The sequence below is a fragment of the Botrytis porri genome (assembly GCF_014898465.1).
Source record: "Botrytis porri strain MUCL 3234 chromosome Unknown BPOR_009, whole genome shotgun sequence".
Classification (NCBI taxonomy): Eukaryota; Fungi; Ascomycota; class Leotiomycetes; order Helotiales; family Sclerotiniaceae; genus Botrytis; species Botrytis porri.
In genome coordinates, this window is record NW_024066083.1 from 1,614,114 (window position 1) to 1,628,158 (window position 14,045).

The 14,045-nt window shown below is 44.5% G+C and overlaps 2 protein-coding genes across 2 annotated transcripts; both read left to right on the plus strand.

Annotated features, from left to right (window-relative positions):
- Positions 1-345: 345 nt before the first annotated feature.
- On the plus strand, positions 346-1,119 carry EAF01_007287 (uncharacterized protein; the record flags this gene model as incomplete). Its single annotated transcript, XM_038915542.1, has 1 exon — positions 346-1,119. The coding sequence occupies one exon, from the start codon at positions 346-348 to the stop codon at positions 1,117-1,119; it is 774 nt and encodes a 257-aa protein (XP_038769180.1).
- Positions 1,120-11,966: 10,847 nt separating this feature from the next.
- Positions 11,967-13,055, plus strand: EAF01_007288 (uncharacterized protein; the record flags this gene model as incomplete). The annotated part of the gene is made up of 1 exon (XM_038915543.1): positions 11,967-13,055. The coding sequence occupies one exon, from the start codon at positions 11,967-11,969 to the stop codon at positions 13,053-13,055; it is 1,089 nt and encodes a 362-aa protein (XP_038769181.1).
- Positions 13,056-14,045: the final 990 nt, after the last annotated feature.

A 14,045-nucleotide genomic window follows, 5' to 3' on the forward strand; every position in this document is an offset into this window, starting at 1 on the left:
AAAGCGGCATGGTACATCGAACAGAGATGGTATGTTGAAAGGAGACATTACATTGGAAGGAGGTGATATTGGTATCAAAAGGATAGAAATCTAAGAGGAGTAATCAAAAATAAGTGATCTGGATACTCAGACCTCAACACGCTACATGGAAGCGCACAGCTCAATTGTAAGGACATCAGGCCGGCGAGAATGAACGATGGAGAACCTCGAGAAGGGTGGAGGCTGGACTGATCACGTGTCAAATATTCACGTGATTCCACCCACTTTCGATTTTCACATGATGTTCGGAAAGACGAGACCGCATTCACGTAAACCACAGCAAATACATCAAGAAAACTTCCCAAGATGCCTGTGACCATCAAAGCAAATATAAAAGAAACAATAATTCATACAAAACTACTCAATCAAGATGATTTTGCAACTTTTGGGACTGTGATTCAAAACCCCGCACCAGCGGTGATCCCATCATCAACGATCAAATCCTTACCATCAAATGCGATACAAGCCAACCAAGGTACCGCGCTCAAATACCTAGATGTCACGCATATGAAGGATTACTACGGGAGCGCTCCTAGTCAACGGGTCGCGAATGCAGTCATGAACATGTTTGTATGCGCACCTCGCTCGCTTCTCCCGTCTCACGATAGCAATATCGGGGGGTTATTTCCGATCATCATACTGGAAAGACATCCTTTCACGACTCAAACATTCATACCTCTCGGGATATCACCCTCGGAGCAAGAAGATGTATGTTACTTGGTTGTCGTAGCACCGAGTTTAACGCCGTCATCAGTCGATGAAACCTTACCTGTCCCCGTTCTCTCCCCTCAAACAAGCACGAGTGATGATAATATCGAGAACCTGCCCGGTCGCGGTTTACCGGACCTGAATAGAATTCAGGCTTTCTTAGCGAATGGTTCACAGGCGGTCACCTATGGAGCGGGGACCTGGCATGCTCCGATGGTGGTCGTGGGGAAGAAGCCCATTGATTTCGTCGTGGTGCAATTTGCAAATGGGGTAGGAATTGAAGATTGTCAAGAGGCAGAGCTGGAGACAACGGATAAGGATATATGCGTGGCAGTCCCCAAGTTGTCAAGGAATGCGACGTGGAAATTATGAGTGCTTTCGTGTCGAGATCTCGATTTGGAATGGACGGGTACTACAAACTGATGTTCTTGTTTGCAATAATTACAACTGAGATCTTCAAAAAGTATCGACGCCTCATGACTTTGACCACTAGTCCCATTCTTTACAATCCCGTGCTAGTAAAGACGTTGATGCACATCATCTCCATTGCCTTGGTAACCATTGATCGTTATTGCTTTGGATTTAAGATAAAGTAGCACCACCGTCGATGAAAGTATCTTTGGTATTTAATGTAGGTCGGCGACCTAGACTGTCGACCACAATATGTACCAATAGAGGTCCCCGATACCTCTGCAATGGAAGACTACAGAATTTCACATGTACATAAGAACTATGAGGATGAATATAATGCCGTCCCAATATGGGCAGCCCCCCAGATCTCGATGATTCTGAATGACAATGCATTCCGAAATAATACTCTCAGATGAAATCCGAATATTGGGAGTGACAAAGAAGCGTTGCAATGCAGAAAGACTAAAAATCCGAGCAACAACATTATCGATATTGACCGCTGGAAACATCAAGTGGCAGAGAACGAAGGGGAATGTGCACCAATCATCGCAAAATTCACTCGTAAATTCTACCAATAAGTGATACCTGTCTAAAGGTACCCCAGTATCTTTTGGGCACACGAATACTGTACAGTGTACTTGAATCGCAAATGATCTGCCTACCGTTTTAAACGCCAAAGCATAATGTCGGCGATGTCTTTAAAATTTGGGGGGGAAAACGTGACAAAACTGTCCCGTCCAGCCACTCACCTTTTTGGGGATAGAGACTAGAGCGGCTCATCAGGTATGTATACATCGAGTAGGATTGTCGGCTTTCTACCTCGTGGTATATTGCTGATACTCCAACGAAAAAGCAACATTTTCTAGAACCCGTTATGCTTGCTTACCACCTACCAAGTTGTAGATTGGCGAGACCTCTTGTCCAAAAGGTTTCTGCAGATCCTTTCCGCCTTACCGGTTTAGTTTGGCTCTTCTAGGCCTTTTTGAGGGTTTCCATTGCTACTGTACTTGATCGCATGCTTACCTGTGGGTAATGAAGCAGGTGAGGGGATAGCCAATGAATCTAGAAGGCAACGGTCGGAACTGTACATGGCAGCGCAAACTTGCAGACGGGTATGCAACTCGATGTACGCAGAATAACATGATCAGCATTGGACAAACAATGTGCACACGCACACTTTCAGCCACATCTTCCACACCGGTTCTTAAATGGATAGCATCTCGCATGAAGCATGAACAATGTTGTAGTATCGTTTCCAGGGCGAACGAGATCTACACGAATCAGATCTGGCAATTGTCATGAGCTGAATAGATACCCCATAACGCAGGAAGCAACGAGAAACGATAGCATTGTTATCAACAGTTATTCTTGCACTGTCAATTCTCTCTCTTGGATTCGAATCTGAGTAATGGTGATCAAGGAAATTCATACATGGTAGCCTCATCTGCTTTCTCGCCTTTTTGCGCAGCGCCTCATTCATAAAATCGCCAAAATTAACCTAAAAGGGTAAGGTGCTAGGGCAAGGGTTCCTGTGTTGGACAAGGGGGAAGAGCCGTTTCTAGGTCAAGGCTTAGGACCATAGATATTCCATACCTATTACCAAAACATTCCCAACAACCATGATAATCCGTATCAAGGATGCATAACCCCAGCTATAAGATCTTGGTACTCATTTTCCATCTTACTCCAAACGGAGGAAAGGTTTGCGAAGATGGGTACATATCTGATATCCGTCATTCATAGCGTAACACGAAGAATGAAGATCCCTTTAAATCACCTTCAGGGTGCCCTGTCAAAGACGAGACTTTCGATCTGAAGATCAATAAACTGCCCCCGTTATCCCCATTTATATCTCAACCTCAATTTATTTTACGGAGATCCCGTCTTTATCATCCCCACATATAAACAGATCGGACTGAGCAGTGGGCGAGCCCGTCATGGTTTGGCGTAGGGCGCTTGAAGTATCTGTTCAATACCGACATTTGAAGGCTATGATGTTTTTACCTCAAGGTTCTTAATTTAGGAACAACAGTCGGTACATCAGTCTCGGATTTTGAATTGATTGAGCTTACTGAACATAGAGTTGCTACTTGTCAGAGATATATTGTAGGGGAAGAAGTGCTTCAAGGTTAGCACCAGCGAATATCTCCAAGCCTAGAATGCTCCAAAAACTTCTCCATACATCAGCCTCACTTACCATGATACTACATAATACCACCACTTACCATCTCGAGCCTCAATAAACTTCTACACCCCCTCGTACATGCGCCGACGGATAGAGCTGTGAAAGGATCCCGTCACAGGGGTAACCAATGCCATGGGATCCCCCATCTCTCGCATATCTGTCTCAAGGATGATTATTACCAAAAATAGCTTTCCAACGGATTTGTGCTTTTTCTCGGGCTTCCATTTCCATTCCTTCGACGGGTATCATACCGACGCTCATATCCGTGTATCTGGATCCATTGCTGAGAGGCAAAAAAAGAACTATACAAATCTCACATGCATCCTTGAACAATATATATATCAAGGGTTCATTAATTGTGGTGCCTAAATATCTATCCTGGAAGCGAATTTCTGAAACTTTTCTACAGTTAATGCTCCTTACATTGATATGATATCAGGGATGCGCGAGCTGGAGAAATAAGAGTAAACTCGAATACCCCATCTTGGATACCCAAGATCAATATTAGGATCTACATATAGATGGATACGTAGATGATGATTGGAAAGGCCCTGATCGACCAAGACTCCTATCCGTGTCAGGTAATTCGTCGCTCTTTACACAGGCTGGGGCATGACGAGGGGAAAAACAATCCGAATGTAACTCTTCCCTATCTGCCCATGTTCTGAACTCCCATATGACATCCATTATATAAAGTCTATCCAGCTTTATGCCTAGTAACGGTGCACCACTACGCCATCTGTTTCGGTGCCGACGTGCAAACCTCTGTCCCAAAACTTTATCGGGAGGCTATAAGTTATAGCATATAACATATTGACATTAGCTTTCCAGTATCCTTCATATACAAGTTCAACCCAGCTTAACCTTTGACAGCTGGCAAGCTATTCGCCCTAACTAATCTAATTCAATACACTAGTGAACGTTTTCTCATCAAATCTCTGGTGAGCTAGGGAGTATTCATTCGCTCGCTCGTGTTCGTTCAGACATGGATCAAGGCACTTCCATCTCCTTCTTCCAACTTTCAGTCACTAAGCTTGGACAATGCAATAACAAGCCAGGAAATTATTCCAAATACAAGGTGCAAAACGGAACAACCCCACAAGCGCAGCGACGCAAAACTAGCTAGGCAAGCGAAAGCAAGTGCCCGTAGATCATGGCGTAGGCCCGGAGCAAAGCGATGGTGATTGGATTGCTTGTGCGAGTAGTTCCTTTTTCAATCCAAGGAGGCGGCAATTGAGGAGGTGGCCGAGGATTTTCCGTGATCGGTTGAGCAGTTGGACGACCTATGTACCTAGTATATAATATATAATATAAGAGAAGTCGTTTATACGAAATCAGCGTAACTCATTCGGATACTGTGAGAAAAAATGAAATACATCTCGCTCACAACTTATCTTCTTGGCTTTCGCTACCAAGTATTGAAATAGTAATTGGAGGTTTCGTTTGCTTTTTCCAGTGTGAACCCTATCCTCCCCGTTCCCATCTCCGTTTCTTCAACGGCTGAATTTCGATCATCGGGACCAGCTAACAGGAACCACTCAAGACAAAAAAGCAAACCAAAACATACTTCAATTCCCTGCACCTGAAACTTTATTCACCGATTCATCTATCTCTTGCATGCTCTACAGTAGCCACCAGATTTACACATTTACACAAGGTGAGTAATCATCAGCGGGAATGTTTCCGTAGAATTCCCATTCGGTGGGATATGCATCATGTTCGTTCACTTGCTTGCTTTTGCTGGGTAATAACACAACCCTGCTGCCATTTTGTTCAAATATTAGATTCGGATTCTACAATAGTACTAGTACATGTGATTGATATGAGCCCGGGTGTGAGAGACTGTTGTGTTGTTTCAGCCGATCATCATCATAGCAGCAAGCATCGTCTCAGAAAGAAGCCCAACATCTAAATGATAATATAGCAATACCACATCATCCATCACGAGTGTCCCCATTTTGCAACCCCGGCGGATGGTACCCTACTCTGCCGCTTTCTGTTGTTGAACCACTGCCATCACCATTTCAAGTCCCATTATCGTTGTTCCAGATCTCCTGGGACATTTGGCGGATCGGCTTGTATGCTACAGGTGACAAAATATTGAGTTGATTTGCTTTCCTTGAATACCGGTAGGAAGGAACAAGAAAGATGACCCCCTGAAATCCCGAGAATTTACTTAACCTCACGACGATAAACGTGCCGCTTCTGTTGTGCCCTCTTGAATCACCGTACTGTACCACATTGATATCGACAAAATCGCTCTGCACGTCGTGGCTGTAGCAATCCCAATGACGGATATTGCAACAACATTGAAGAGCTCTCATGAAACATAACAATTCCGCACACAGCAGGATGAAGAGTCGCACAGCAGAAAACACGAGTCACGACGTTAATAGTGCCTACTTTATATAGCCCCTGTCAGCGCCAAGTGTTGCCAGGGGGGTATCGGCGACCATATGCTACTTTCCTAAACGGATGCGGTGGTGATTTGCAGATTTGGGGAGACCCGATGGGCTGGATCCAACGTTATGGTTCTGACGAGTAGGATCACGACTTCAAAGCTTGGATACTGTGTGACATTGCGATGAAGGGGGTGATGTGATGACACTGGCAGGGTGAGAAAAGTGGTTTCCCCGGTTGTCTTGGGGGGAGGGGATTTATTGATATTGTCCTGGAGAGTCGGAAGGGCAGATCTACAAAATCGTGATTTTACCGACAGTGATCGTTGATGAGATCTATTAGCTGCTGCTGATCATTGATCTTTGGTTTAAGATCACCAGTTGGGGCTGGACCGACATTCAGCACTCATGGAATGGAATCCTTCCTTGCCCACGGAATTCGAAATGCCGGTGGTTTACTGTATCGTCAAAAAGCTCTCAGCAAGTTTATCTAGATCTATCTAGGTCGGTACTCAGAGACAATAATGTTTAACCCCCGAAGTAGACAAAATTCATTCCGTCGAAATACCTATTGAATGAGTGAACCCAATCCCCATCAATCACCTTGTAAACCGTTATTCATCTACCCTGACCTCACCGTGTTCACGGCAGGTACTAGTACAACTTTCCAGCCCCGTGAACCTTACTGCTGGATCCGGATAGGTGCAGCGAATACAGAAGAAGATGGATGTACATCTGTCTCTATCTTGTACACCAGCATGCAACAGCCAAGGCAGGAAGGCAAGGTTCCTCGGTATGATCGGTAAGGGCTCTGGCTGATCTTCGTCGCAAGCAGATTATTTTGTGGGTGACATCAAGACTTCTTGGGTGGAGACGCGGTACTCGAGAGTCAATAGTTGTGAAGGGGTGTAGAAAGCTACTTTTGTACGTATGCACGTGCGTACCTAGGTACTTGATGAATAGTAATCACAAAATACTAATTAGAGGAGGGTATTTGAGATAAAGCTTGAGCATTCGGGGAAGTTAAAATTTACGAATCTGGATCACACACAAATGATCACATCACATTGTATCTATCCAGTTCGGCTAGCTTGACGAGTCAAAGACAGAAATAAAGAAGAATAGATTAGATTGCATCATTCCTTAGGCAAAACATGTATATTTCGAATTTTGGAATATCGTGAGGATTCGTGTTGAGAGATTCCCACCTCTCGGGACTCGGGCGGGAGCGAAAGCGATCTGCAGTGCGGCGTGCCTCCGTAGCAGTTATTTTCCTAGCTCGCCCAGCCGTATATCGATGTTCCACAAAGCAATGCAAATATCATTTTGTCCCAAATGAAATAATGCGTAAATCATCATCCTGGGAGTTGGAGTGGAACGGAATATCATCTATTCTTCATTGTGCTCACACATATTATATGACATTGTGAACCTGGGAATCCCGAGATAAACCAGAATCCCAGTCGAAAGCTGTACCATCCATATCCATATAGCAATCCCGGCGAACTGGCCGTGGCTGAGAGAAACGGAGAGAGGGAGGGATAGTTGGGCCCGTGTTTTATCAGGTGAGGCATGGAAATCCTCCGATATGAGAGAAATTGACTTGATAAATGATATCAGGCTAATAGAATGGAGCGTGATGCGCATAAACCTTTGCTCGCATTTCTCTATGCATCTGCCTACACAAATCCATCATCCAATAGTCCCGTATGATGGCGTTTTGTTGACAGGTATAGAAATAGCATGTGCCTTGGGGTTCTCAGCAGCCTACACGTTCAGGCGTAGAGCCATGGTATGAAGACGCCCCTAAAGCCTCGCGAACAAAAAGCATAACAGTGATCTCCCAGGGCTTACTGTACTTACCGTACCGACTGAATGGGCGGCGTGATGTGATCTGATGTGATGCGCTGCGCTGTGAGATCCTATCCCATCACATCATATCGCACCGTTTATTTCCGTCTTGAACTTTAGCCCGTCCCAACAACACCACCTGCACCTGAGCACATGGCCGCACAAACACAAGTTGGAAAAGGGGAATTCCAGCGGAAGCAAGCGAGGTATTGGACACAACCGAAGGAAATTTAGAAAAGGCACAAGGCGGATGCGATGGGACAAAGGGAGCGGTTCGGGATTAGGTGTTGTGCCATGATAGATGAATGGGAGAGTGAATGCAGATTCTGTGTAACAAAAGTAGAATATCTACACTTCCTGACTGATGAATGACCCAAGAGCAGAGGAAGGCCCAGGGAAGACATGCTGATGGCATGGAATATAAGGCAATGGAACCAGGTACCCACGCCTGCGAACAACAAGGCAAAGGTCTGGAACTAAAGGATATGCATATTTTAAAGTGCAATCTCTCGGGTTTCGAGAATGGAATTGGGAGGTGCGTATGAAGCTATCATTGGCCAAGAGGAATTATGAATGGCGCGGAAAGGGATTAATAATGCGGGTAAGTCCCAGAACAATACAATGGGGGAAATATTTGAGGTGATTACTCCGTAGAACATTCCCATTGCATGTTTGTTTTTTGGATAGTTAAGGTTACCGAGTAGATGAGATGAGATACCGGTAGCCACATGGCCAGATGACAACGGAAAATTCTAGAGGATGGGATTCATGATATTCTCGTTCTTTATTTCCACATTGATATTAGCTTCATTAGCTGGAGCTTTCAACCCTCCCCCGATTCTCATCTCATCAAATTAAAGTTGGTTCACACCTTGTACTGGGCATAGTGGAGTGAGTTTTGGTTGTTGATTGATCTACGACGGGGGCTTTTTTCTTCTTCTTTTCTTCTTTCATTTACTGCAGCAGTGCAGCGGTCGGTCGGTCGCTCGCTCGCTCGCTCGCCTTTTTCTCAATGTCCACTATCCACTGTCCACTGTCCACATATGAGCCACTTCATGATCTCTTTAGAGTCTCCATCTTTTATGAGGCGATGGCTAGTGGCAGAAAGGAGGAAAGGAGGAAGGGAGGAAAGGCCACAATTCTAAACTCGCTTTCGTTTCGCAGCACCGACCACCTTATCATTGTCCCATTCCAATAATGACCTAATGTGAACAAACGCTTAATTCAACCAACTCCACTCTCTTACTTCAAATAGAGACCAATGTACGTAGCACATGACCATCATTGGCCTTCGTTGGCCTTCATTGGCCTTCATCGGTATGAACAAAAGTTAAAGACGATGTACCTTGGTACTATTCATCAAACCTGGCTATAATTTTGCGTTATTATGAATATTTTTCAGCTGACTTCGGAATGGTTCCACAACCCCAAAGCGTTTTACCTTTTGAATCACCATTTCAGATTTCAGGAAGAAAAAAAGAAAGAAGGAAAGAAAGAAAGAAAGAAAGAAAGAAAGAAAGAAAGAAAAAAGCGTGCTGTGTATGCTTGGTAACTGGATATAGATATTCGTCACTTTTTACGAACTGTTGCATCGCATTGACGCCATCTCTCAGCCAAAACTCCCGGGAAAGATGTATTATGGTATCAACTCTACCGTGCAAATCTCAAACAGTTCAATGTGCATGATTGAGATGAATGTCAATTGGTGCAAAGTGTCAGATTTGTTTGTAGGCAGATAGATAGGGGAATTATCAGATGGCATGGCATGGCATGGCATAACATGGTGAATCATGCGATAGATGCGAGAGATGCGATAGAAATAGCTGATATCGAATTTCAAAAGAAAATAGTAACATTTGCGAGCAAGAAATACTGGTACCTTGAGGGATTTGATCTAGAAATTTCAATGTATTCCTTCCCTTCCTTTCCTTTCCCTTCCCTTCACTTCACATTTTCCCCTTTGGGATGACGCCCAGACCTCGAATGGCTCAATGAGTTGGAGAGTTGGGAGAAAAAGTGGCAAATGCCCAATATCTCCCGGCGAGCGTATGGTAAGTGCTTTTTGGATCTCTCTATCCATTTTTGCTTCCCCCTTCATCGCCATACATAGGTAGGTATTCGCCAATTCTCAACCCCTCCGCTCCTCCACTCTCGTCACCATTTTCCTGCGATGAGATGTGTGTGTGTGTGTGTGTGTATGTGTGTGTGTTTTCTTGGGTCCGGACTGTACAGAGTACAGTATTCTATTTGGTGTTACACCGAAGTCCACACCCAAGTACCTGAGAAAGATCCTAGCTTCTAACGACACATTTCGCGGGTAACTCCCTTGGTGGAACACTAAGATCCCGTCCAGACTCCAGAGCTCATACTAGCCAGGTATGATGTTACTCAACTAGGATAAGCTAAGCAATAGATTCCAAATCAACTTCCCCATTTTGCTTTTTTACTCCCTTTTCGTAGTTTCGCTCTTTCGGTGTTTTTAATCGTCGTAGTTGTGACGGATTTATTGGATTTGTTGGATTTGTTGCATTTATTGAATTTGTTGCATTTATTTTACAGTACAGCATGATGGATTGATTTCCATTCCCAGGTTAGTGGCATTCGCGCTTCAACAATGTTCTAGGGATAACACTCCTCGCATCTGATTTTGATATTAGGTACGTTGCCAACTATGTTACTAATGTAGCAGTGTAGCACATCCTGGGTTCAGAAGCCATCTTATTTTTTACATGTTCAACATGGAAGACATGGATGCTTACGGTCAAGATGGGGCAAAAGGCAGAGTTGAACCACCCGAAAGATTGGGTATTGTGCAGAAAGAAGCCTTCCCGCAACGCCAACGAGGATCATTCATCATCAATATATGATGTTACTCTTTCAAGAACCCGAGTTGGCCTAGTTTGCAAGTAAGATATGTCTCAAAGCATCAGAAACCCCCCCAAAAGCATTCTTCTGAGCTTTCCAAAAACTTCCTAGGTTCGAATCTATCCCTAGGTTTCCCAAGAGCAAGAGCGGGACGAAACGAATCTTTCAAGGTTTGCACCAACCAACCATCCATCCACTCACTCCACTTCTATACGTCTTGAAAGTCTTCATCTTCTATTTCAGCCACCCCTACCACAAAACTCAAAACCCGCCCACCCATACCTAGACCATCGCACAACATCCAACTAACCACACATCAAATCACGTCCCCGCTACCTAAACATTTCACCCCGGGCCCAATACCCATACACCCACCCACACCATACACTTGGACTAAGAAACACCATTTACCATCATCCCTACTTTCCCATTCTCATCCCAGAAAAGAAGTCCCAAAAATCTACCCCTACCCTGAGTTTATCCGATCGAAACTGTACAGGATCCGTGCTACCCATACCAAAACACGCATCACCCCTCCCCAGAAGCATCCTCACTACCCCCCTGTTAAGACCTTGATCGTTGTCGCGCCCGCCAATAAAATGTTTTCGTAAGAATCCCTACGTCCCTGGCTTACCTGGAAATCAATGTATATCATTGTCATACTTCCCATCGCCGACTATACTTTACAAGACATAAGCCCCATCCTCAACCCGATATTGTCTTTCCTATTTCAACATCTTCATACCAATCCACCGGTTTCCTGTTCTCAAATATAACTCCAGTCCATTCATCTTCAATATCATCGATAACTAGCATTTGCTTTCATCTCTTCTGAAAGAAAAAATTCCCATCTACGTGACTCGGTCTTCCATCAGAGCGTTGCGTTTCGAATCATCAAAATCTAAACCACACAGACTCTGTTGGCTCAAGCTTCTTCCCTACTTTCCGCTTCAACTGAAAGGGTCACCCTTCATCTAAAGAAAATCGCATTTTCTCATCGCCACTGCCGCCATCATAAGTCTAGATCAAGAGACTAGATTGAAGCATTGCAAGACCAGAGACCACCACAACATCTAGCGTCATCTGCATTTGTAACATCTTCCTTGACACTCGCAGGACCAAGTACAGCACCGAGCGACGATTCTATTATAAGGGTAGTCGCGGAAACTTTCAGTCGTTGAGCAGCCGTTAGTTCGTGTCCCAGGCTCAGGCACACAGCCAAATTACATCCCTTGATCCCTCGTGTTTTTGAAAAACATCCACTTGCTAGCCCGCGGCCCAACCGTGCACTTGAGCTCTTCGACACCTTTTCGAGACCTTGACCGCTCTTGTGGCATCTTTTCACGAACTTCCGATTTCATCTTAGGGCCGTTGACCGATTAGGAGCTTCCTATATCCCAACGTCTTTGCCCATCGACCTAACGACTGATTATCATCACCTTCATTTTGATTTTGATTTCCTGTCTTTATCTTCAACTTTTGTCATTCAGCATCCAGCACTATTCAAAATGTCATCATCTCATCGACGTGGGCCTTGGTCGCCAGCTGAAGATTCGTACTTGGTACAACTTGTTCACACACAAGGAGCTTTGAACTGGGTGAGAATTGCACAACTCATCGGTTCAAGGTCGCCAAAGCAATGTCGAGAACGTTATCACCAAAACCTCAAGCCAACCTTAAACCACGACCCAATCAGTCCCGAAGAGGGACTTCAAATCGAAAGATTGGTAGGAGAGATGGGCAAGAGATGGGCCGAAATCGCTCGAAGACTTCAAGGACGAAGTGACAACGCCGTAAAGAATTGGTGGAACGGAAGTATGAACCGAAGACGTCGCTTGGTTCTTCGTAGAAGGACATCATCTCACTCACATTCTTTCAACGAGCAATCTGAAACCCTATCATTCGCACGACCAGTTCACTCCCATTCTCACACCCCATCTCGCCACATTGACACCTTTTCATCTCGAAGAATACACTCTTCTCTTCCTTCACCATCAGTATCCGAAGCATCTCGAGCAGAATCACTCGATGGTGCTCCCTCCTTAATCTCAGACACCTGCTCAAACTTCTCTATTTCTCCCAGGGTAGCATCCTCGCCCTCCCTCGAACTTCCACCTCTCTCATCATTCGATCGTCTCAACTCTCGAAGACCATCTCTCCCACAACTTCAAATTAGACCCAACACCTCACCATACGCATCAGAGTTTGAATCACAATCATTATGTCATCCTTCATTAGAAAGAGAATCTTATTACACTCACGCACATTTCAACTCGATAAAATCTTCTCATCACAGCAGAGGCCCGAGCGTTGCGAGTACATCCGTGAATTATCCACACCGTCGCTCAGAGCAGCAATACCCTAGTCCCCTACCTCCATCTCCACCTCGCGACTCACATCATCAACGCGAGTATTATATCTCAGGGCGTGCACAGCAACACGAAACTCCAAGAGGAGCTCCAAATCCATTGACTGCGCCACCGAGTCCTCAACATATTCAGTTGGCTCCTATCCGATCGATCAGTCCTGGGAATACTTATTCTCGGGAGGCAAAAGAGAGGGACACAAGGATGCAACTCACGAACCTTTTACTATGATCGAGTAAAGTTGGATGGGTTTAGAAGATAGATATTTCTTTTGTGTATATCAAAAGTTACTCAAGGAAGGACGGAACTCTAAAAGAATCACAGCATCATTTCATGTACGCAAGCAAGCGAACGCATTTCTTACGTGTCTAATGCCTATAAACGGCTGTATATCTTGTTTTTATAGTATAGTTATTGTTTTACTCTACTGTCTACAGTATGGATTGGGAGGCTGCCGTCATTTTTATGCATTTGTAGATACCCTGGATTGAATGGACGACAAATGGATGATGGATAGGACAGGATAGGATCAGATAGTCACACACAAATAAACAAATAATATGAATAATCAAAACATACTATTTCGATACTCTACTTCGTGCAAATTTGACCGTTGCCTCTCATGAGACGGCGATCTGAATGCCTAGAAATTGAAGGAGGATGAGAGCATAGGCTGTTTCCAATAGACACATGCCATACATCACTGTGACTTTACAGGTAGCTCAATCACCATATTGCACTCTCATCCGTTGCAGCTTTGGTAGAACCTATCAATCCTTGAGCTCCACTAGCTCACAGCCACCTAGCAAATCTTGCACGACGATGAAAATTCTTCAACCAAATTCGTATCACAGTACCCGTAACATCTTCAACCCAACAATCAAACGATCAAAGCTGCAACACCTAACCCCAGATCAAAAGCCCAAGCTCACCATCACGTCTGTCAATACATCCGCTATCAACCAGCTGAAACCACGTCAATGCATCAATGCAATCTTCCATCCAAATCCACAATTCTCCTCAAAATATACTCCACTGCAGACATGCATGACCAGATGTTCCTGTCAATCAAGTTTGAATTTGATTCATCGTGGCTATTCAACCGCCAGTATCATCATAGTCGGTGTCAGTGTATGGTCTACTTCCCATCTTTGAAACTACAACGCACCAATGCATGTTCTCCATGCTTCACGGTAACAGTCCACTGGCATGACCAAACGT